Raw genomic sequence first — 26420 nt, 5'->3', positions numbered from 1 at the left:
CTATCTCTGATTTACTTTATTGTACTTATTCACTATATAGAGAGATATTTATCTAATTCACATCAGTGTGCTTGCTTTACTGTGCTTATTAGCTTTAGTGTGCTCATTTAATAAACTGTGCATATTATACAGATGTGCCCTCAAGTATTTGAATAGCTTTGACAGCCATATACATGTGCGGTCATTTTGTGGCATACCCTGCTGTCAGCAGAACACCCTTCCACAGAAGCACCTTGTTTCATTCCTGCTTTCTTTTTTTTAACTACTTGTTAAGGAATTTGACCTATACTGGAATTCATTTATCTAAACTTAGATACCTACAATGTATATCTATCTAGATTCCAGCCTACCACCCAGTTTCTCCCCAGAGACAACTATTTATGGGGTGCAATACTCCCCACCTTTTTTCTCTTCTCCACCTCTCAGCACAGCTCATCCTTACAGGTCAGAAATTAATATAGAAGTTTAATTCCTTCTAGTTTTCTTCACTTTCCATGCCAAAACATTTTTATCAATATGGTTCAAAAACTTGCACTGTCTGTCTGTCTATTTTCCAAGAGGTGCCTCAGTACTCAACATGTCCTTACATACAGTACTTGGATAACTGTAGTGGCTGATGAAAAAGGAATTGCTATACCTGGTCCTCCTTGGTTGGTAGGCTGCAATGGATCCCAAATCAGGCACTGTCCTTGCTGTCTTCCTCTATCCCCCCAAATACTTTTAGCAAGTCTGTTTCCTAAAACAACGTGGACCCTTTAAAAGTGTGTTAAAAATGGATCCACTTCTTCTGCTGTGTCCCTCTATATCCACATTGTAGTAATGTCGAATACCTCTCTTTCAAAGCACTTGCTTATTAGATTTTTTGGTGTACTTAGATACCTACTCACACTTGTCCTCATCTTAGTTTCTTCATTAGTATTGAAAACTTTAGCAGCTTGAGTTGCTATTCTCCTTTGTATCCTTCCTAGGCCTTTCATGGGATTACCAGTTCATCTGCTCTGTACAAATATTTTAGCCTCTGCCTAGGCACACGGTAGAGAACCAATACTAGTCTTTCACTATAGAAAATGGAGGGCTAATGTTATTTTGAAGCAAAAACATGGTTATATTTTGCTCATATATTTTATGCAAAGAATCCAATAAAGATCAAATTCTTCTTTCCCCGAGTGAGAAAAGTTTCAGATCTACATTTTAGAGTAAAAGCAACATGCTCTTTACTTCATCATTTGTATTAGCGTTTGCATCTCAAAACCTTGCTTCATTTGTTGCACAGTTTCCAGACTTGCATTTCAAAAAATCAGTGGGTCTCCCACTGTGTTCAGCTCCCTCCTACCTTGACTTTAAATTACAAAAGGGAGAGAGGAAAAGAGAGAATATCATGACTGTGGCTGTTTGTAAGAGAAAAATATTACGATGTCCATACAAAGAGTACTTTCAAGCTTAGGATCCTCATTTCTTTCTGTGTATAAAATACTTGATTTTTATCTGAACAATGCAGGAATAATGTTATTATCTGGAGGTACCATGACAGTTGACTGAAGATGCTGACAGTGACAAGTTTAAACCAACAACGAAAAGCAATTTTGTGTCAAAGTTGGCATTAAGATTGTTTAAACAGCCTGCCCTCTCTATCTGCCCCTTATTTCTGTACATTATAAAGAGCCTGAAGTTCCAGAAGTCGGTTACCAGCAATGCAGACTGCCAGCCAGGAACGGCAGGGAAGAATAATACCCTGGGGAACTCTCCCCATCAACAATAAAGTATTAAAGCATTATTAAAAACAGAACATAAAGCAGTTTCCAGCAAGCCCAAACAATTAGCAACATCCCATTTCTATTTCAATGCACAAATCTTGATTTTTTTTTTTCAAGTCACAAAGGGTTGAATTATTCTTTGAAGACTCTTCTGAAAGCAACTTTAGGCATGGCATTACAAAGCCACTTACGGAAAAGATGATTAAAAGAAATAAGTCTTTCCAATCCAAATGAACTGGAAGCTAAATTGGGAATTCCCCACCTTACTTTTTCAGTATCTTCTTAAAAATATCCTAAAACTAATTTACAGTGGTCAGTGGAGTTCTGCACCCACAGATCAATCACAAGTGAGTTACTTCTCACTTCCAGATTTTAACCACAGTTATCCTTAAGCCCTCCTTCCCCCCTCACTCTGCTGCCTCTATCCATTTAGCTGTGCAAGCAATAATCACAGCCATTCCTTGTCTTGTTGCTAAATGAGCTCCTGTATCTACCATCTTTCCTGCAGATGCAGTACTTCAAAGTTGTTAATACAGCATCTGCCCATGTGGATTAATATCTATAATCTCACAGAACCTTATTAATGCTTTTCTCAAATTACAATGAAGTGTGGTGCAGGCTTTTGTCAAATTTATCAGTGAATGTTATTTGTTTTAATGAAATAACCTTTCCAAGATAAAATGGGAAAGTTAGTTAAGCTTCTAGAAACCCTGACATCAGGAAAAGATATTTCCAAACAAATGAATCGCTGTTAGAAAATACTCCTTGATGCTTAGATTTGCCTTTAATTTAAATCTTTAAAGGAGAAGCCCAGCAAGATCTTTTGTGTGTGTTGTCTTATGAATCAATAAATGGAATAACAGACCTGAAAACCCACAAAAATAACACATCTTAAATAAGTTCCCTTGTTGACACTAGCTGGATTCCCATCATAACGAACTGCACCACTTGGACCATATAAGAGCTCTGTCTGATGTGTTTGCCAGGAACTCCCTCATATCTTCCTTTTACATCTTTCTTTTGTTATTCTTACTGCAGACATCCTTATTGCTACTCAACATGCAAAAGGGCTGTGTGCTAAATTTAAACTTACTGGAATCTAATTTCAAAGTGTTGGGTTTTGTTTTCCATTTATAATCAAAATCCTGGATTTATCCAAACTGAGTTTTCATACTTTTTGGATTTCTCATTCCTCACCTTTTAAACAAATCTATCTTGAACAAATTAAACACAATCTTTTTAAAGGCAGGAATACAGAGCCCATCATTTGCTGTCCACTTCCCTGCAATATATTCTGTATTTAGGCTCTGACCCTACAGAATACAATTAAGAAAATGAGCATTTAATGGTGTAGGACCTACAGGGTCAGGATAGGTGGAAGGTCAGTTTTATTATGAAGTAACTTCTCGTAACACTTACAGGTTGAAGCAGGTAAATCAGTGAGCACTCCTGGATAACTATCACTGGAAAAGGCGTGATTTTTGTTGCATGAAAAAGCGTTTCCACTGATGCCATTATTTGGTCAAAGCGTCCTCCAAGTCCGCCCAAAGTCACAATCACATCGATCTAAAAGATAAAGCAAAAACATTCACTGAGAAAACTTTGAGGCATGATCTCTAAACGCTGAAAATCAACAATAAAATACTTGGGGGGAAAAAAGTAAGAAAAAGAAATAACTACTGACTATACAAAAGCAAATGTCAAATACAGTTATTTACTCCCATTACTGATAAATACCATTATGTGAGTTTTGAGGCTGACTATTAAACCTCAGTAAACTCATGGCCAACATGTGGTACTTTTGAAAGGGACATAACTCTTCTCCCTAAAATAGAAGCCAGTCTGTGCACGTACTTAACTGTCTGCCCTGAATATGCAGAGCCTATGATACATCACCCCACATCTAAGCTCCTCAGCTACATGTGGTGTATCTGAGCCTCAGTGTCCCCAGATCTTAACATCATTTCCGTATTGTCACAGTTTACAGAGTGAATAAAGGAATTTTCAGATTAGGGCCATTATATGTCGTTCTCGTTCCTGCCACACAGCATTTTAATGTGCAAGCACTTCCACTCAGAGGCTCTACTCAAGACTAAAAGACTACTGAAGTAGGAGGTTCCATTCCAAGCAACTGGGACATCATCTCTACCTGACTGCTTGCGATAGGCCAAGGGGTAGGACTGCTGCTGCTCTATTTCCTCTATCAAGACTCTGAACACTTTATTTCCTATAAGCAGAAAGGGAGTGTTTAAAAGCCTTGATTAAGAGCTTTTGGGTCCTCAGATAAAAGGTCACTGAGGGCAAAGTACTATTATTATTACTTCCATAACATGAATCAGTTATGTTCAGTAACTGTGTTTTAAAGAGCTACCACTGACTAAACCATATCTGGAGCCCTAATGCATTGCAGCTCTAAAGTCTTTAGAAGCTGCCTTGACAATTGCCATCTGGTGAAGTTTCCAGCTTTACAGGGCTTAAGTCTATGGCTACTGTAATTACATGAAGTTTTACTCAACCCAGGAGCCACATAACGGTGCTCTGTGTATCTACAATGATGTATTAATAGCATCAGCTTCTATTTTTATTACCAGGGCTAGAGCTTTATGATTCTGTTGAATATTGGTTTGCATGAAAATTAAGCTCTCTACCTTTGGTGAAGAATTATACCATTTTTCTCATTACCACCAGGAAAATACTTGAGAAGCCAGAACGGATCAATATAACACGTTATATTAGCAGCAAACACTGAAACAAAAAAACTATTCATGTACTGCAGACAGCATGTATTTTCTGTGCAGCTTACAGATGACACAGACCTAACATGCAACCAACAGAATACAAATGATAGGAATACGTACCCTTAAACAGAAGACAAAACAGCAAAAGGTAAAAAGCATGTGTTCCCAGCTAAGCCATAATACATTTTCCATTTTATTGATTCCAGAGTAGAAACAAACTGCTTTTGTTTGACTGGCGATGACTGTGATTTAAAAGGGTGGATCAATTCTTTGAAAATACTACTACTAAAAAGACCCCACCAACATCAGTTCCCCACCACACAACCAGCAGTAAAAATGCGCCCCACCCCAACAGAGGCCATGGGGAAAATCTGCTACATTAACCCGGAACCACAGTGAAGTTAAGGTAGCTCTGCAAAGGATCAGAATCTATATGTATGATGTTTTCCTTGTGAGCAATGGTACTTAAGCTTAAATATTAGCCTAGCCTAATCTTCAAAAAGCTGAGCAACTACTGTATAATTTCTTAGTATATATGTCTCGCCACACATGAACTTGTTTGTTTTGCCTTTGATGTTTTCTACAGTTTAAAAGGTAAGAATGAAGGAAACAGAGTTCCGCCTGACTTGTAATTAAAATGATGCAATAACATTCAGAGCATGTCGTCTTTTCTTTATAAAATGTCAGTATGTCACAGAAATCCTGCTCTTGTTATTCACACGTGTACTTATTGAGAAGTACAGGACCTATCTCAAACAATAAAGTGCTCAGTGACTGCAGCTTTTTCTGATAAAGACTGCCACAGTACGAGAAGTCCTACTCCTTATTCAACAGCAACAGGATGCCACAGTACTGCACGTTGAAGAGAAGTCCTACTCCTTATTCAACAGCAACAGGGAAGTGGGTTGTTTCCCAAAAGTAAGAAAATAAAATCAACCTAGCATTGAGTAGATCTATTGAAAAGGTATTCATACAGCAAAGGTTTGGCATTGTGGTATGTTGGAAGAAGGCTACTAAAGGTATTTGAAGAGAGAATGTAGTATTATTTAGGGTTTGCATGGATTGTGAAAATGAAAAACATAACATGACAGGTTCACAAACAAACCCAGCTGGAGTATGAGAGGAGCAGACAGAGAGAAAAGCTAGAATTCTGCATGTCAGGTTGACAGTCCTGCTCTTCACTCAATACTCTCGGCAGCAGTGATAGGCATCCTGACATTGTAGGACTTTTAGAGCCTCTATCTGTATACACACTCTGTTTATTTAACAAAAATACAGAGAGGCTAAGGCTAACAGAAACCTCGAGAGCCTTTTCATCCTAAAGCTATCAGCTCGGTTAAAAAAAGCCACAGCACAAAAATCACAAACTAACAGAAAAATCAGCTCCTTTCCTGCAATCACTGCTCCTCTCACTCTGCCATGCACTTAAGAAAACAGACGTGCCATGAAAGCACATACACAACTCTCGGTCATTCCAGAACCTAAGACAAAGCAAATACCGGAGTACAGAACATTTATATATTCCCACACTACAGACAAGAAAGGCCATTCATTTTTCTACTATGATTTCCTGTGTAACACAGGCTACAGAATTATAGTGTTACTGCTAGTCAGCCCAGCAGGTAGCATTTGACTAACACACTGTACTTCAATTGAAATGTCCATGCTTCACTTAAATGCCCTGTCACCAGTGCCTTTACACAATTTGTTTTCACACAGTGTCACTCATATCCTGAAAAAAAGGTTATAAAATCCTAAATAACTACAAAGAATAGCTTGGATCATTGCAGGCACAGTGTAGAGGGCACCATATTCTCTTAGACTATCTATATATAACCTGACTTAAACATATTGCACAGCATCTTTAAAAGCTATCAAGCTTTAATTTAGAAACAGTTGAAGATTTAAGAGTGGGATTCAATCACCTTTAAATGATACAAATATGCATTACTATCTCTTGAAAGAGTTTTAGGAGTCACTACCAAACAGCAGGGCCGTTTGGAAGGAGAAGGGAAGCATAAAAAAAGACATTGTGCTGGCATTCAGTGATGTATTTTTGCCTTCTCCTCTAAACTATAACTTACAGGGTGCAGTAACCAAGGGGAGCTAATGAGCATCACGTCAGAATGAAGTTGCTTAGGTTCCTGCTTCCACTCTCATAGAAACTACTGAAATGGACAACTTGCTGTAAACTGTTTGCAGGCTTGCTAAATGCTATCTTTCTCTGAAAATTGGTCCAAGTGGCATTCCTGCTTCTGGTATGGATGGGTTAAATACAAAGAAGATTTTCAGTATAGGAATGAGGAAGATGTATTTAAGGAGGATGGTGAAAGGACACAGGAAGCTGGGAACTGCCTGGGGTGAGTGAAAACATTGCAGTATCTAGCATCACCATGACAGCTAAGAGCAAAGTCCAAGGCTCAAACTGACAGCAAAGGATACCCATTTTTTTCAAAACAGATTAGAAATCCTCTCCCCACGGTATGGGTAGGGCTCTGGACAGACAGACAACTTAAAGGTCTTTCTTCCACAAGAGCTGAGTTTCAGCCAGAAAACCTGGAAACAAATACGCCTCACTGTCAAGAGAGGTGGGTAGGTTAAAGTGAACGCATTTACTGAAACAACCACCAGCACTGGATGAATTGTGAAAAAGACCTCCCCTAAAGCAAAAAGGGAAGGCAACAGTAATCAAGATGTTGTAAAAGCTCTGGAGCCATGAACAAACCCTCCCTCTCTCTGAGACCATCCACTACTAATACCCAAGATATTTCTATGCCAATTACAGATCAGATGTTGTGTCTGCTTTGAAAATAGCTTCCTTTTATCACCTTCTCACTTCACTGGTATCTTTTCACAGCCTTTCTGAATACCCTACCATTCATAAGCCTATTCCTCTAATTTAAAATTTTGGGGCAATATGATATAGAGAATAAAATTATTGTATTAACATGCAATAAAGTATATTAGATGCTGATACATGTATATTGAAGTATATGCGGAAAAACAATCAAGCAGCAATGTGAATGCTGTATTTATTACTGCTTTATCACTTTCGACACTTTATCAGTTTTGACTAGTTTAAAAGAAAAGCATTTTTTCCTTCAGAAGGCAATTCTGTCAACTCAAGATGTGGTTTGAAAATCGGGATATATCCTTTCTGGTCTCTGCCTCAGCTTCAGTACTGAACACTTTAAAATACAGCAAGCACTTTCCTTGATAACAAATGAGCCAGATTAGATTTCATCTCATTCTACCATAGTTGTATTAGGGCTCTTGTGCTGGCCAGGTCACAGTCATTTTTTTATATCATCCACAAAATAGCAATGTAAATTTAATGAACTATTAAAATCCCAGAACCCAACGATAAATATATAGCAAGATATTGTCCATTTTAGTTGATTATACCAGCTCTCTAGCTCAGGGTTTTATGGAAAAGGTATGGCATTCACTTCCTACAGGAAGGATATGCCCAGCCACACAGCAGCATCTCAACTTTGCTCAGGTAGAATCCTCTTTAGCCAGAATTCACTCATAGCTTCAGTCTTCTGCCTCTTCACAGGAACAAGACCTTTCAGCTAAAGGCTGCCATCCTGTCCATGCACCTGAGCTGATAACCTTCAATCAGCTTCCTTGTCACCTCACGATTCCACGAATCTTTGTATTATATTGTAACAACTCTACAAATCCCACGTGAACTGCTGAACCCCGAGCAATCTGGATTTGACTGCCTGGTCTTGTGCTGAATATTCCTTATGACCTTGATCGAACAGGGCTCCCTGTGCCTCACTTAGAGTGGGGACAGCAGTAACTCCCACTCTACCACAGCCAATCAGCCCGAGCACAGCTCTACAATTGGTGCTGCATGTGAGATCAGGGTCATTGAAATCCCTTATTGCCTCAAACTTTCTGGGTAAAGGGCTTGTCCCTACTCCAGACTGCTACCATGCTGTTGTAAGTAGGCAAAAGTGCACTAAAACTCTTAGAGCAATCAGTCCACTGAGGCTTTGGAGGAAAATATGTGCCGGTTTTGACCCCAACACATATATTCTGCGCTGAACAAGGACTCCAGAACAATCAATTGTGTGTCTTCTGAAAAATCATAAAATCTTTATGTCTTTTAAAACAGTATGAAAAGACATTCACAAGCATCAGGGTAACCTTTCTGTGCCCACAGCTGAACCACTGTAATCCACAGTGTGTACTGCGTGCATCACGCCCATGGAAATGTAAAACCAATCACTGTAAACTATCATAGCCCTAAGAAAGCAAGCCCGGGATTTCTGTTAGCAGCAATGCAAGAAGCCCTCAAAAGATTGTGCTAAAATGGTCTAGAAAATCTCTTTAGTGATCTCATAACCACTCGCATCTAGTGCCAAAAGCTGTGTTTGGCACATATTGTGTTTTTAATTTCTTCACATACTGCCTCCAGGAGTTAAAAACAGGGGAAAAACTAACTGACTATAAACTCCCATCAACGAACAACTCAAAGGAGGAAAAAAAAAGATGCTATCTTCTTCAAGAGAATATGTTCATTGTGAGCTTTCTATTTCACATTTCACTTAACTCTGTCAGTCTTTACTGAAGTAGCTTTCCTTCCCCTCCCTCCCTCCAATTTCCATGCTATCACAAGATCAGCGGGACAACACAACTACAACCCTGCAACATCCCTCCCAGTAGGAACCGTGCCATCCCACACTCCTCAACTAGAGCCAGCCTGCAGCCTGTGCTAAAGGTTAAATCAGTTCCACAGGGGCAGAAGGTGGGAAGGGCACTGCACAGGCTTTTAGCTGTGAAGTCTCTCCCTAAAAGCCTCTGTTATTCCCCCAAAGGGATACAGATCACAATCCGGATCAGGCAGCCTTACCTGCACCGCAGCTCCTGCTGCAGCATGCTGGCAGAGGCAGTCTTGTACAGGAAGGTCCCTGGCTACTCCAGACCTGAAGGATCAGTTTTGCCTGCTAGCCCACAAAGAGGATACATATCCCAGGACATGTATCGATGAGAGCATGCATGCCTTTGCACAGCTCCATGAGCCCTGACAACTCTTTGATTTCCTTTACAGTCCTGTGGTGGGTTAACCTCGGCTGGCAGCCAGGCACCCACCCCAGCTCCTCCCTCACTCCCTTGCCTCAACAGGAGAGGGGGAGAAGGTAAGATGACAAAGCTCATGGGTCGCAGCAAGGTAACTGTTAATTACCGGTTACCATCACAGCTAAAACAGATTCAACTTGAGGAAGTAAATTTAACTTATTACCAATTAAAAATCAAGTTAGAGAGGAAAAACAAAGACAAAACTAAAGCCATCTTTCAACCACTCCTTTTTTTCCAGGCCCAACTTCATCCCTAGCTCCTATATCTCCTCCCTCCGCATGCAGCACAAAGGAACGGGGGGCTGCGATCAGTCCATACCCGCTCCTCTCTGCCTCTCCTTCCTTCTCATGTTGTTCCCCAGCTACAGTGTGGTGTCCTTCCCGTGGGGTACAATCCCTCAGGAGCAAACTGCTCCAACGTGGGTCTCCCACAGGCTGTAGCTCCTGCCACAAGCATGGTCCTGTGTGGGCTCCTCGCCACAGGCTGTAGCTTCCTTCAGGGCACATCGACTTTCTTTGGCACAGGGCAGTGTGGATTATCTGCTCCACCACGGTCCTCAGTGGGCTGCAGGGTGGACACCTGCTCCAGCGCGGCCCGCAGCTCCCTCAGGAGCTCCCCACCGGCTCCCTCCGGCGGGGACCCTCCGGGGAAGCGCTGCGGGGGGCGGCGGGAGCCCCTCCTGCCGCTCTGCCCTCGGGGCCGGCCGGGCCGTTCCTCACCCTTGTCCCCTCAGCGCTCCCCGCCGGGCAGCGCCCGCCCTTCCTCAGGCGAGGGCGCTGGGCACGAGGCGCCCGCCCGCGGCTGAGGGGCTGCGCTGGGCCCGCCGAGGGGGCCGCTGGGGCGGCGGGAACCGGCTGGGGCCGGACCAGACCCGCCTCCCTCAGGCAGACCCCGGCACAACACCCGGGACAGGTCCCTTCTTCAGCCGAACTAATGACCCTCACCGCCTAACTCGTTGTTATTTCTGCTTCTCCAGAGACTGAGGAGAACATGAGTTGTGCCTCAGCCACGCAGCTCCCTTCCCACCACACCTGTGTGAGGTTTTGTTCCAGCTCCTGCCCACAGGCGGGTCTGGGAGCCTTGGAAAGGCTGCAGAGGAGGCTGAACAAACCTGTGGTGTTTCAAGGCAATAGGGCAGATTTTCTGTAAATAAGGGTCACCATATAAAACACTTTCAGCAGCGCACAGGTGCTTATACCCAGATGAACACAAAAAGTTCCAACACTGTGGCAGGTGAGATCTTTTGCTGTGACTTCCTAAACCAGATGCCTCTTTTCTTTAAAATTAATTTTCCGCCTATTTTTATTTCCATTCTGTCAAGTTTAGGTATCAGGTTTTAAGGAAAGAATCACAGGGAAAACAACCCGTACAAAACGGTCTAGTGTGAGGCATCCCTGCCCATGGCAGGGGGTTGGAACTAGATGATCTTAAGGTGCTTTCCAACCCAAACCATTCTGTGATTCTATGAAAATACAGAAAATGGAAAAATCTCCCATTTGCATTAAAGGGCGATGCTGGTTGTTTATTTACTTCATCTGGAAAGAATTAATGTCTCAGGCGCTTTCCCTGCATATCTTAACATTTAGCAGTGAAGTCCATATGAAGGATGCCACAAATAACACAGAGCTGCGGGGCATCCTCCCTCTCCGGCAGCAGCGCTGCAAAGGACATGATTGCAAGAGGCAGTTATGCCTAACCAGGGTGAGATGTTAGCTGTGCTATTTAAAAAGTTTAAACTTGAGTTCACACAGGTCTGAAGATCTCCCAATAGGTCCCCACAGAACAGTAATATTTTCAGCTGGTCTGAACATTAGTCTTCATGACGAACAAGGGGATAATAGCCTGTCCTATTATACTCAAGGGACAGATATATAAGATCTGAAACTAAAGTCGGAAAATGTTTCCGGTGTCTCCCAGGCCCTATTCTGCAAATGGTTCCTCTTACGAGTGATTTCACTGAATACTTGGGCAGTACAGAATGAATTTCTTTTTTATTTTTCCATGGGAGTGCAGATCTGCAGAAAGAAGTCTTGAATTTGTTTCTAAGAGGTTGGAGATCTTGTGTTGAAGGAAGTAGGTTAGGATCTTGGATGTCAATTTTCCTTTTCAGAGTAGGTTCAGTATTTATAGGAGGTAAGCTAAACACAGCCTGAATAATGTCAGACTACACCCATTACAGCATCTCTTTTATTTTTCTACACTGTCCTCTAGACCATATAAATTTAGCCATGCGCTTAAAAAGAAATGAGGCATGATTTCTTAAACTGGAGGCGCTTGTGAAGCTGTAAACATTTTATGCACACATTTAATTTGCACAAAATATTGAGCTTTAATTGTTCAGTGCTTAGTTATGCAGTTGTTTAAAAGGGAAGCTCGATGGGTTTTTTCGGCAAGCTGAAGCGACCATCCCCCTGAGTCTCCTCCTTAGCAGTGACAAAGTCAAATTAAAAGATAGCTGATTAAAAACAGTGTGAGCATCAGAACTGGCAAAGCCTGGCTGACAGTGCAGCTCTGCTGTGAAGACCTTTCAGTCCCTACCTCTGCTGAGCTTGTGCTACTGCCATTTTAATGGTGGGAATACTATAGGGAATACTCTGAAAAGGTAGACTGACATCCAAGATCCCAATCAACTTCCAACAAACAAAAATCAATGCATTGTCCAGAAATCCCACTCTGCTTCTGCATTTTTTTTCTTTAAATTATCTTCATAGACCAGATACAGGCTCCAGTAGAGTATACAAGGACTACACAGGAAAATGTCTCATTATGTGACATGCTGTGTTCTTGTAGACATCCATTTTGCATGAAATTATTCTAAAACAAAGATATTCAGTGTGTCTTGATGCCCACAGCTGTAGTGGAACAGGTAGACAGCCTGCTTCCTTTGCATGAAATTAGGTTGTTTGTCTTTGGGAACCGCGTAGTTCTGATATCCTATATTAGAAGAAATGTATTTTGCCATATCTGTACAATGGGAAACCTCAAAATAATTCAACAGTAGGAAAGACAGGTTAGATGCTACATTCCTGGAAGGAGCATTTGGACCTTAGAGTCAAAATAGTCATCACTCAAGGATATGTCTGTACACCCTTTAGGAAGGATTTATTCCTGTTGAAAGTTATGATGAAATTCTACATTCTATAAGTGGGGATTTTCAGGAAACACTTCAGATCCATTTGTTTCTGACAGGTTTTCTGAAGAAGATTACTATTAATAACTCATGAAAACCTTTTGATACAGCACTTGACAGTATAGAAACCTTTTCATTACACATATTTAACTTCTCCTAAAATAAATCTCATTTACATTTTCTATTCTCCTCCTGTGAGGCATTAAGAAGAAAAACTCAACAGTGCCACCAAAATGAAACAGGTTCATTCTTAGCCCTGCCTCCTGTATGGAATTTGGAGGTAGAGCCACAAACTTCAAGGTCCTTGTAAAAGCTTCACACTCCAGTTCCGTACCAGCTTTGGTATCTTCCAGGCTGCCTCTCCCCCTGTTTATGGTATTTAGTTACTTCCTTGTTCCCAAACCCTTATAACAGCCTGTCCTCATTCCTAGCCTTTCCTTTAAAAGTCACTCCTGCTACTGTTCTGGGTATCCAAAAGTTTTCAGAAAGGAAAACAAGTAGTGATCTGGCATGAAATGTCCTGATTTTCATTTTAGAGTATTGTCTCTTTTCCTTCAGGGTCTTTTTCTTCGTGTGAAGACAAACAGGGGTGCTTAACCTGTTTGAACACTGCATAGCTGAAGGTGGTACATGAACATCACTGTCTTTTCTTCAGCACTTTATAAACCCAGGACTTGGCTAACATTATGTTTAGTTTAGCCTCCCTCAACTGAGAAGAAAGCAGACTGATTTGATGCCTTCTTTAAAAAAGCAAAGAGAAGAATGCTTGCATTCACTTAAAAGAAGTAATATCCTAGACTGCTGATAGATTGAACCTTTAAAGTGTAATTCTAAAATGGAAATGTTAGTACAGTATCCCTTTACTGCAAAGGGTTTTTAGGAAGAGTTGGCTTGGATTTCTTCACTTTTCATCTTGACACTGATGCTTTCATCAATTTAAACACACTAACATTAAACCACTAGAAGGCATGTAGGTTTCAATAAAATTCATTTTTTATATCTTCAGCCCATATAACCAAATGAGCTGCTTTAACTTTTTTTTAAGCAGAAAAGATAATAAAGTTAAATGAAAAGTCCCAGAGTTTAGTTTTAAGACTAAATGGTATTTTAGATGAAAAAGAAAGCAGAGTTTGTAACTGTGAGATAAATATAATAGCTTAAATCTATCTTTACATTATGAGGATTCTTCTTGGAACTCCATAATTGATATACACACTTCCACTTCTCACTGGCGTGAGCTGCAATAAGCTGCCTGTGAGTCAAACCAGGGACACTGTTATGAAAAAAGCACTTGATGTAGACTGGGAATAGGAGGATCCTCCCCAGCTGTACCACTAGCACGCTGGGAGGCTGTGGACAAGTTGCTTCTGTATTTCTGCTCTCCAGTCTGCAAATTGAAGATAGTAATGTTCACTTTTAATGCAAGATGTGTTGATCTCTAAGTAAGAGATATTGTAAGCATGCCTACCACTTCGCCAGTTCAGTTGTTTTCTTGAAATAGCTTATGTTACATGAGAGAAAATTAAGAAAAGAAAGTAGAACCAGACAGAAATTACTGTAAATAAGTTTACTTGAAGGTCTTGGAATGAAGAAAGGAAAGTACCCACATAACCACAGAATGGATAAAATAGTGATTAAAGCGGTAAAGCAAAACGTGCACACCTAAGTGTTCAATAGACCATAAACAATTGAAAAGAAACACACAGCAGAAATAAAGACAGAATTATGAAGACATTAAAAAAGCATCATATAAGGCCAGGAAGTTATAATGCAAGAAAATGTGTGCGTTTATATACACACATGTGCGTGCATACTCACAGTCATGCAGAAAGAGAAAGAAATATCTAACAGCCTCTAGGTTGGAAAGAAACTTCAGGAGTCACATTCTGTTGGTGGTGTTTCACTGCTTCACCCATCCAATACAATGTGATTCAAAAATGAATTAGGGCTGTGGAGAGGGAAAATTAAGACTGATTCTAACTTGCACATGTAAAGGGTACTGCTTGTTCGAACATTCACTGCAGTATGTAATTACTGCTTGTTCTAATATTCACTGCAGTATGTAATTATAAATACATATAATTAGGTGACTTAGATTATCACAAAATGACCCCAGTGCTGCTTTCTGCATGACTTGGCTATGCAACCAAAATATGCAATGGAAACCAGAAATGAGTGACCCTGAAGATTCAGAAACTATTGTAAGAAGTTTTGTTTGAGACATAAGGAAAAAGCACTTATGAATTTGGTTAATTATTCTAGAAGACAGATTTACAGATAACAAGGTGGTTTTCTTCCAGATTTGCATCTCAGTTGATTGTCAACTCCAATTGCATCTTTTCTTACGGTAAAGGCATTTCTAAGGCCTTTTCTCAAACTGAATTCTCCAACAACTAGTAAAATCTAAACTTAAGTTTGCAGCCTTCTCTCCAGTGGGGGCACTGAGTGTCTATCTCACCTTCGCTCCCACTCAGGTGACCTCTGAGAAAGCTGTTGAACATGATTATCTTTCACTACTTTATTCCAATATCAAACGCTATTTGGGTGAGCAGGAAGGGAGAAGAGGAGGAGGATGGAGGTGCAGAGCCGTGGAAAGTAAATTACACAACCTTAAATTCCTTTGGAACAAATTATTGCCTCCGTGCGTTCATGTGAGCTCAAAAAACTCCATGACATACAGCTTCCATAGAGGTGACTGACAGATCAGAGCAGAAATTTTATTCATTCAGTGTATCAGGTAAGTGATAACTTATTCTCTAACCAACAGAGAAACATCTGTTTCATATACCTCAGCTCCTTACAGTTGAATTTAATCCAGATACACTATGTCACAGGATTGTATATACATCGAATATAATTAATTTCCTAGTTTAACATATTGCTACCAAGAAAGAGCAGCAAACACAGCATGACTGTAGTATCAATATATTTTTTTAAAGATACTAAAGAGAGACTTTCCTTGTTTAGTAACTTTAACTATAAATCATAGGGAAACAGATTTGTGGTGTCTCTCTCATACTCCTCTTTGACAAGTGCTCTGGATAAGCCAGACAGTGGGTAAAAATCAAAGCTGGAGATATAAATATTTTTCCTGGAACCAGGAAGACATATTCCACCTAGTTAATACTCTCAGTTAAAAGGAAAGCTTTTATGATACTTCTTTCCGGAAGGGAAAACACTGTCATTGTGACACTGAAATTTGTACTTTGGGCCAAAAATGCCAATGCAGATGAAGAACCCCTTCTCTAATCAGTTCTAGATTTCAGATCCTGGACCTTCCTTTCTTCTCAACTGTATGTACTTCTTAAGTGACCACAGAATTCAATGGTAGCTTTCTTCTCTGAAGAAATTTGCATTCTCCTCAAACATTTTAGATCTATGGCTTGAACAGTCTGTTTGCTTACCACTTGACATTTTGTATGCCAGCATGTTACCCATGCAAATGCAGGTATTTAAAGAGGCTGGAGCTTCAGAAGGGCCAAGAGGCTGCATCTATAAACTGAGGCCAGTATAGGCTGCAAGCACTCAGAATCTCTGTGGTACTGGGAGACCAGGCATCAAGCTAAGCACTGCATTATAAGGACATCCAGAAGAATCACCAAGCCTTCTCCTAATGAATGATACCTAATACTCTGAAAATAGGCCAAATTGGAACCCAGACTAGTTATTTACACAATTGTGATACAGTTTTCGGCTCCATTTGCTTAAGTTTCACATATTTGCCTACATTGAATCAATGACTTCTTGGAACTCCTTATGTCAGAATATGAAGAAGACCAAAAATAGAAGAGCATGCTTTGCTAGTGTGCATAAATCAGCTCATAGCATCTCACTAAGGTTCTATGAAACAGACACTGCAAGCAAGCAGGAGGTAGGGTTTAATGAACACGGTACTTAACTTTAGAAAACATACCTGTGCTACTTCTTGCACCTCTGAAAAAACTCCCGATTGTATTTAAAGCACATCTTAGCTGTAACTGAACTGAAATCTTACGTTTAGTGCATTGGCATGAATTACTGCAGTTACACGCTGGCTTGTACTTCACAAAATATCAAGGATTACAATGCAGTATCCTTTAGCCAACTTAACAGGGCTTTACCTAGGAGAGTGATCAAAGAATTCAAAGTTTTATGAATAGGCTACTTATAGTTGAAACACATCTGTAGCTGTCATGTTCCCATTGCTTTTATTTTAACCACACATTGATTGTTTATTATAAAACCTCTTGTGATAGCTTAAAAAAAAAATCCCTCTATAGCAATAGCAGGGATTTGATAATGAACCGAATGCAGGAAACACTCAAGTTCTCCTTCATTCTAAGGGTAATTCTGTTAAGAGGGAAGCACCTTACTCGCCGAAGTCAGAACAAATCCTAGGTGGGTGGCTCATCTGTTCCAGTGGCACCCATTATCCTTCATGTCCTAGTTGGGAAGCTACCCCTCTATGCTCTTGTAATGATAAATTATAGGGGGAAAACCACTATCATATAAAGAGTTTCCTGACTCAGAGCCAGACAGGTAAGAGAAGTGTATAGAGAAATTCCTCTCTGTCTTTACTGATTGGGGAAAAAACCCCTGATGAACAATACATACAAACAGTATGTATTGAGGGTGGCAAGACGAGACACATTTGCAGATGGGCATTGTGCAACAGCACTCTGAAATGTCCCATATTTCCTTTAGAAGATCAAGACATTTCATAATAGCTTAAGCAAAATCAGGTTAATTATTTATCAGCCTGGAGTGAGGAGAGTAAAGAAAGAGGAAGTGGTATTGGCATTTCCATCTCTTGCTGCTTTGTTGAAGTACAGTGATCTCAGGAAGTCAGGCAATTTTCCTATCCTGCTACAAGGAAAATGGGAAAAGAGGAGGTTTACACATCTCCTTCCATCATGTAATGCTGTTTTCATTTTCTTACATGTCTATTGCCCTCACTATTGGTAAGAGGATGCAGCAGCTGTTTCCTCTCAATTCCTTTCACCTATAGGTACAGAGGGGAAGAGAGAGCTCAGCCCTTATGAACGACTACTTGATGAGGAGGAAAGGGCAGCAATCCCAAGAGCACATCTGCCATCAACTCATCCTGTTGGAAATACCCGAGGAATTTTAACTTCACATCTCAGAGAGACAAAAAAAAGCGGGCTTCCAAAACCAAACTATGGAATGGTAGGGGGAACACTGCCTCCTTTGCCTTCGAATGAAATGAGCAGCTGGCAACTCCATATGGCTCCTTTTAAGTTTAGTACACTGCTTGCTCTGCAAAGGTTCCTTTTGATTCCAGAGGAACTTTTTGCAGAAGGAGGTATTGCTTACCGTATGTAATGCTGGCAGGATTATTGCCTCCCCCCCGAACTCACCTTTGGGAAGAGGAAGGAGATGAACATCAAGGCTCAGTGTGCCAAGGCTTGAAAATATATTTACATGCCAAAGTGGGACTCTTGCTTTGAACACCAGCCACAACAGCTCTTCTGCACACTGGGTAGTTCATTAACAGAAATCAATACAAGCTGCCTTTTAAGAAAGCCAGCCCTTGTTCATTGACACACCGTGTAATTCCTCTTAGCAGAAGCATCAATGCTTACAAGGTGAGCAGTAAATTATGGCAAAACCACAGAATGGCAAGGCTACAGAAAACAGTTTCATTTCAGTGCAAACTTGAAAAATAAACCAAAATACAGCGAGAGGAAGAGTAATTACTAAGAACCAGAGACAAAAGATGTGTCGCCTTTACCTGGAGGCCCTTCTTCTCTATCTTCTTCTGGAGTATCTGAAGGCACTTGGTGAAATCTGTGAGGTCCTGATCCATCGTCTCAATTAGTTCACATCCCTAGTGAAGAAGCAGACAAATGGAGAGAAACCCCCCCAGTGTCAGTCATCTTTCAATTGCAAGAACTAATGTTGTCTTTGGTGAAATTAACTGCAGTCAACATGTCTTAAAGTCTCTGCATGGAGGTAAACAATGAAGTAAAAGACTGTTACCCTTACAGAGCCCAAAGACCTAAGTCCCAATTGAACACATTATTATGAAACAATGGTTTAATAGGCACATAGGTAGATATTCAAAACCTATCAAGTACGTTTGTGAGTTTGGATAAGTATGTTCTACGATGCTCTGCTGGATGGAGAAGTTTTGTTGTAGTGAGCCCCAGGTGATCAGGAAAATAACTGTCCTCTGCTGCTGCAGTTTCTACATTTCTGCTACATATATTCAAATGTATATAAACATAAGCACACCAAAGTGTTCAGGCTTCCCAGAACCAGTGCAGTTGTACTAGTTAATCTGCAGTGATAGAACAATTTCCTTGCAGTGGGGTAATATGGATGAAAGCATGTTCAAGTGGAGAAAAGCAGTTCAAATTTCTTAATTGAGAGCTAAAGCAACTCCTAAGTCTCTGATAAAAAGCTGAATAAGGACAAGTGGAGTATATCTGCCATATAAAGTCAGTATTCAAAGAGATTTCAAGGATACAAAATACCCAAGACAGCATCATAAATTAAAATAAGAACCATACATGCTGGATTTAGAGGTTCCCCCTCCTACAACTTCAAGATCCCCTTAAAAGCCTCCTAGCTTTGTCTTTATCTGACAGATTTTGTTTCTGCTATATACAGCAACAACTGATAAGAGAGAAGCATTCAGACTACAGAATCTTTGTATGTGTGCATGTGGGTATAAAGTACATTCTTCTGTTACATCAGAAAAACACCCCAACATATTAAAGTTCCCTCTACCTTAGTGATAAAAATGAAGTACAGAAGGCTGATTTCCCAGATCAGTGCATGGATGGAGTTTAATGGATTGCATGCAACAAAATAATGAGCCTCCTATAGGAAGATACACACTATCATTGAAATGCTTGCCCGCACAGCAAGAATGAATATAAAACCAAGCAACACAGTAGGGGATTTGGATAAAGTGGAAGGGATAAGGGAGGAGATATCAGAAAGCTTTTTATTATACCACTTCTCCTTCATCAAAACCTTCAGAAAGGAAACCTGGTCAAAAGCAGTAGCCTTTCTGATACCTGATATTGCTCTAAATACCTTTTCAAGCAGTAATAACAGGCTGGCCAAGGTGAAGCATCATACAGCTGTAACAGCTCAGATGATCAAAGACCTCCCTTGCTGAAGCGAAGCTGCTGCCACCACTAAGAGGCTAGGGAAAACGCAACTAGAACCTGGACTCAGTGGTAAGCATCAAACAATCTGAAGAGTTGCCATGTCTCCTTTCACCAGGAATGGCCAAAACATAACACTGATAGGGGAGAAGGGACACAAGCCATCTGGAGTCTGTAATGAACAGTGAGTTGAACACCACCAACCAGAGACACCAAAGGAGCCCAAGAAAGGTATAGGGATGTTCGGGCCCACCCAGAAAGTTCAAAATTGGTTCTGAGAACTACTGAAGCGAATTTGTTCATCAGAGCCACTCTAAATGAAAAGATGTCTCATTCGCTAAGAACAGGGTGCTCTCAGACAGCCTCGTTATAGGCATTGATAGTGGCACGAGAGACCAAGCTGTGAGAAACTGTGAACAGACAGAACCTCCCCAGTCTTTCACAATCAGCCTTTGAACAGCATGAGAACATGCCAGACGAAGACTAAATCAATGGCAGGGACAGCTACTGCTGAGCTTGAGAGAAGAGATAGAACCTGAGCTCTTAAACTAGCAGGAAAGAAGGAAGATCTTTTATCTTTTGCCAGGGCCATAGCTTGGCTTCACAGCACTGGTAGAAGTGGTTTATAGATACTGATTTATAAATAAAAGATTTAACCCTCGCTCTCCCCCAGCACTTTGCAATACTCCTTCCCGCAGTCATTAACAAACCTGATCTCCTCCTTGGTCAGTCAAACCTGATCTCCTCCTTTGGTAGCTGCAGGTAGGCTGCAATTCTGCTTTCCACCCAGGGAAGACCAAATTGTCTGGTTTCTTATCGATATTTTTTTAAGTGCTGACCTACAACAGCTTAAATTATTATGTATTATTTTATGCTTTCTACTGTTAAAAGCATTTCACTGGAAGTTAGTTCTTGACTAGCTTCTCAGGACGTCCTTTGATAAGAAAAATACTTCAGAGCAACTACAAGGCAAGGTAACGTCAGCATGGTGGCTGCAGAGCACTGACAGTCACTTACTGCAGCTCCAAAGAACACCATGATGCAGCACACATGGACATCCTACTTTCAGCCCTACTCCTGTATCCTGAAACTGTTCACTCACTGTCTGCACCTCTGATACTTTATACAAGTACTGCTGTAGATCATACTGTCACCACTTCCTTCAAATTAATTTCTTTTTCCACATCAAGCAGATAACCAGTTCTGGAATGAGCAGAGACTTTAGATCTCCTTTTGCCACAGTGGCGAAGAGACTAGTGCGGTCAGGACGTGCTGGGGAAGAGGACAGGCAGCAGCACTTGCATCTTCCTGCATCGCTTTTAGAGCCAAGCTGGAATTAGTGTCTGTGCAGTTCATATTCACCAATGGTAAGAGAGTTTAAGATAAACCTGTTGCTCCTGACATATCAAATACAATATTTTATAACCAAAGAATTGGATGACAGTTCAAATGCAGTTCTTGTTAACCTTCACCATATTACTCCCAAATGACAAAAGTCTTCAAGACAGAGCTTTCCGATGCAGCCAGGGTTTAATGAAAGGACAGTACAACTACTGCAAGGTAGGCAATATGGCTTCTAGTTTTACAGGTACCTGCTCAACTTAATAACATTAACCTTTGGTAAGAAAGTTAAAAAGCCAAATATAACATTAAGAAAGGTTAGAAAACTCAATAGCACACAGCAGGAAAGAAAACAATAGATTGCTTCTGATGACAATATAACTTTGCTGAGTGACAGGATGAGACACATGGATTTAGGCTTTGGCTGTTCTGTCTTATTATAGCAGTTATGGAAGGCACATTGCTAAAGAAGGAGTGTGCCAGACACACAGAATAGGATTATTGAACCCTGTATTTCAGACAGACACACAAATCAGACAGGCACTGAAATGTCAATCTGAACATCTCAGCATTTCTCCCATTTTTAGAAATACTCAGCATCACAGCATGTTGTGTATTTGAAGAAAGCAGTGTGTAGGTGTCCATTCCCCCATGTCCTTAGATTAATCTCTTCCTAACAGAAAGTCACGTTTGTTCTTTCTCTAATCTTTCTGAACATGAGAGTATAATTAGGACAGAATACTTAAGATACTCTAATTTGTACTCTATCTCCAAGACTCTCCTAATGGCAAGCCATTCAGTTCTGTTTTTTGAAGCCTGTGTCTGGCTGTGCTCACTGTGCTCACACCAGTGATGTCTGGATCAGGCTTTTAACAATTCCTGCTGCACTGAGGCTCAATTTTGAGGTACCAGTCTCAACACATGCTCTTATGTATAGCATTAATGACAAACACAGGATAACCATATATCCTCAAGTTAAAAGAGAAGGAGGGAGACAGCTTATAGAGCCTTTCAAAACCACAGCACAAATAGAGTTTAAGGAACCTATATAAATTAAATTGTATTTCTAAACACTCTCCTTCCCCTAGACCACACCTGCCCTCTCACCTGCCCAAACCTCATCAATCCAATACCTCACAGAGCAACTGAGTAAGAGCCATAGATTCACAGAACTATTTCAGTTGGAAGAGACATTTCAAAGTCATCTGTTCCAACCTCTCACTCAGAGTAGGTTAGATGTATGTAGGTTGCTCAAGGCCCTTTACAGTCTAGGTTGAGCACCTCCCAGAATGGAGACTCCATAACTTCTGTGGGCAACCTGTTTCATTGCCCCCACCCCTCTGGTATCCTCTTCCACTTTTGCCCACCCGGAGAATAACCCCTGACTTCCACATTCCTCATATACTAGCTGCATTCACCTGAATGTTTTGAACCCCCAAACCATTTTCATACCCAAATATGCAGGCAAGTACTCACATTCTGAATTGGACTCAATGCAGTTGATAATGAAAACCAGCTGTAGGAAAAAGCATACATGGATCCAAGCAAAGTGCTGCTCTAGATAAGGCACCAACGAACAGAAAGGGACTACAGGGTCTGACTGCAGGTCTTGGAGCAGGCTTAGCAAAGAAGATGACCATGTGGATGCACAATCAAGTTCAGCAGATGACAGACATCATGTTCTACCACCTCATCTATAATAGAAGAGTGGTGTTATAAGACCAGAGCATTTCAATCGGTATCAGAAACAAAAAACCCAACTAGTTTGGGAAACATTTCCTGCAGAGATGGCAGTCACCCAGACAGTGGTTGTCTCTATTGCTGACCCAATGTTTCACAGCTGATCCAAAACATTTCCCAGAATGGAAACCAGGACTAGCATGGGATAAAGAGGGAGCAGGCAAGAATGTCACGAGGTTTCCGAAAACATTTAAAAGAGACAGGACTGGAGAAAGACAGAACAAAAACATTTAGCTTGAAGCTACTGATATGCATAAAAGCTTCATAGGTTTCATCAGTCTTCAGTAACTGATGGTCTGTAGGTAATAAGATGGCATCAAAAACACAGAGCTAGTTTCTATGGGAAACCAACAGGAAATTACTGAATTGAAACCTTTTGCGTTTTGGGAGTAGGATTCAAGTATGGAAGGCAAAGCAGTTCACTGATTTCTTCTGGGAGTTTCAAATACTGCTGAACAACAAGTATTGAACAGCTTCTCTTCTGATCAGCTTAATTGTACGAATTGCGTTTTGATTTCTGTAGTAGCGAACAAAACAAATACATGTAATTGGTGAAAATGATTTTGGATATTTAAATAGCCAAAAATACATAATTAAGTGAAATGCATTTTTTTTTTTTTTCAGTATTTGGACTCAAATTTGGCTGACTGCTTGGCATCAGCACAAAGCTCATACTGTACAGATTGCTTGGCCTTCAGTCCTGGGTGGATGATGTTTTCACTTGTCCAATCGCACATTAAGTGGCACTGCCACTCAGATTAACTAAAGGAATTTATTAATACTGTTGAAGCATATGCACTAGAAGCCAAATAACTGAAATCCACTCTCAACTGAAAGCCCCATTACTGAAAAACAAACCAAGAACGCTTCAGTTTGACCATCACTTCTAACTTTATATAATACCACTTGATTTATTAAATAAGAACTATGTGGTGGCGTGAAAATAAAACAGTAAATATATGTAAACATATGCACACCCCCACAAACCAACAGCTACATGAACTTGTCAAATTTGACAGGTGTTAAAAAAAGATTAAAAAATGAGAGCTCTGTAGTTGAAACTTTGGACTGCAGCAGCTGCAGCCTCTCCTCCCGTCCCCTATTTCTATTTTGATATGGTCTTTTTCAAAGTAAATAAAATGTTTCCTGTTTTTGTTTTTGATGAGGCAGCATGTGGCTTCTGGTGGAGGGTAGCTTTGTTATACCATACATTTGATGTTGAGATAGCAGCAATGAGAGTCCTTCTGCATTAATGAGGTTGCTCCCTTTCAAAAGAAAAGTCTATTGTTCATTAAATCATGGCAATTACTTAAAATGAACAAAATATGAGTCTGTTTAGTTGGTGTTTGACCAATACCAAAGAAAGCCAACATGCCTTCTTTGCCAAAGAGACCAAACCCAAGCAAAAAACAGAAGAAAAAACAAGCAAAAACTGAACAGCACAGTTAATATTCCATTTGCTGGATAAATTCCAGTTGTTTATACACACACACACGTACACACACTGGATGGAATAAATCTTCTGATTTATTGAGTTTGGTGAATGACAGCAAACAGCTTAAATACTCACCCACAGATCAGAAAGTGCCCTAAAATATAAATCATTGCAACACCTTTGTCAGAAGACCACTGACATCTTTTAAAACCTTTAAATAAAGCAGAAAAGTAAGTGTGTTGCACGAGGTAACAGGTACAAAGGTCTGTCAGGAGCTGCAGTCTCATCTGTACAATCCATATCTCTCCATACCCATTTCTGGCATTTAAACAGTAGACCTACATTTCTACATCCCTGTGCAACCCAGACATGTTATTTCTCCAGTCTCATGATTAAAACTGAGCACAGTGCAGAAGTGACAGCCACCTGCTATTTTTGGATCTTCTCTGAAATATCCCTTATGTGCCCTTCCTTCTCTGAAAAACAAAGATTCAGAGAGAGGAGTTCTAATTGATGGTCAAGCTCCTTCTGTAATCAGCACTGGGAAAAGCTTTTGTCTACCAAGCTGATTGGGCCCTTTGGATCCTAAGCTAGTGATAGGACCGATTATGGTACCTTGCTTTTCTTGGAAAAGAACTTGGAAACAGGAATTGCTCTCTATCTGTGTGCATTTATGTATGAAGAGATGAGGTAGCTCACGTAAGGGACATCGGAGTGCTGGAACAGCACCAGTCTCTGACAGAAGGGAAGCACATGCCACCCAGACATGTCAATGAGAGTCTGTCTTGTTGACTTGGATGCACTTTGAACCAAGACGAAGAACTGCATCATATCTAAAATGCTGTAACTACACTTAAAGACATATTAAAACTAATACTGCCTTTGGCACTTGCACCAATGACAATGCAAATAAGAGTCAAGCACTCTCCTGAAATAAAACAGGAAATAGAAAAGCTGCCCCAACCACAAATCCTATGCTCCACAAAGCTGAACAAATAAGGCATGCAGTATTCCTTGCAATTCAACCATCTGAGGTAGCTTTTATGAGATGGGAGGAAGCAAGAGGTTATCTGCATTTCAAATCCCACAATACTTTATGCACGGTAAGGAAACTGGGTTTTGGTTTGGGTTTTCGGGGGGGTGGGGGGTTTGTTTGGTTGATTTCTTATTTTGTTTTGTTTTAAATTAAAAGGGCTTCAGGTTAACAGCTTTTGCTTTTTATCACCTAGGATGACAGACACTTTAAAGAACTAAAGTTAATAAGCAGACACTGTATTTGAATCGACTTCAGTTTCCAGACTGATTGCCAATTCTCAAGATCATCTCAAGGTAAGAAAAACAAGACAAAAACAGCAAGGCTTGTACTGTGATGTTTTCAAGGATTTGGGCTGGCAAATTTTAGCCATATTAACTACTATCTTAATACGACACTTTGCCAGCAACCTAAGGATCGCAGAGCACTGTGACTGTGAAAAATGCATCAAAAATAGCAAAAAGAGATGTTAAACTTAATGGCAAAAAATTCCCTCCAAGGCATTTCTAATCATTAAGCTTATTTAAATATATACAACCAGTACAGCTTGTCTCTCTCTGTTGCATTCAGACAGGCTTTATGTGAGAAAATCCCTGTTCCAGTATTGTCCTTAGTTGCAGAGATGTGTAATTGCTCTGAACAGAATTTGGATTGAGAGTGGAGCTGCATCTCAGATATCAATCACTGGACAAAATTAATTGAGACCAGGCCTCAAATATGTGCTATGCTCGCAAAAAAACCCCCACTACTTTGTTACACAACTGTCTACAGGTACAAAATGAGTACAAAGGGATTCAAAAATTTTGATTACCTAAAGACAGCAAATTGAAAAGAGAAATATCCTCCTATTGTGCATACAACTCAAACATTTGTGCTAACAATACAATTCAGTAGCTCATTTTTCTTGTTGGTATTGGGGTATTAATGAAAATAGCAAGATTAGTCCCAGGACTAATCACTGGAAAGTCACTGATTATTTCCCACTGCTTGTTAGTTTTGTTATGAACAGCTGGCTGCCTTTAATTTGTGCATTAAGTTCT

General features: G+C 40.4%; 1 protein-coding gene across 2 annotated transcripts in view; it reads right to left on the bottom strand.

The window, feature by feature from the left end:
- Positions 1-26420, bottom strand: part of TPK1 (thiamin pyrophosphokinase 1) — a 293711-nt gene that overhangs the window by 105916 nt on the left and 161375 nt on the right. Inside the window, exons 5-6 of one of the 2 annotated variants that reach the window (XM_030476881.1) lie at positions 18445-18540; positions 3174-3320 (exon numbers count right to left, since the gene is read on the bottom strand). In XM_030476881.1, the coding sequence (XP_030332741.1) occupies positions 3174-3320; positions 18445-18540 (243 nt within the window). The remainder of the gene's footprint in view (positions 1-3173; positions 3321-18444; positions 18541-26420) is intronic. The other variant, XM_030476888.1, reaches the window with a different exon arrangement.

This window comes from Strigops habroptila, chromosome 1 (assembly GCF_004027225.2).
Source record: "Strigops habroptila isolate Jane chromosome 1, bStrHab1.2.pri, whole genome shotgun sequence".
Taxonomy (NCBI): domain Eukaryota; kingdom Metazoa; phylum Chordata; class Aves; order Psittaciformes; family Psittacidae; genus Strigops; species Strigops habroptila.
Note: the sequence above shows the minus strand (reverse complement) of the source record. Positions and strands in the feature narration are given on the sequence as shown.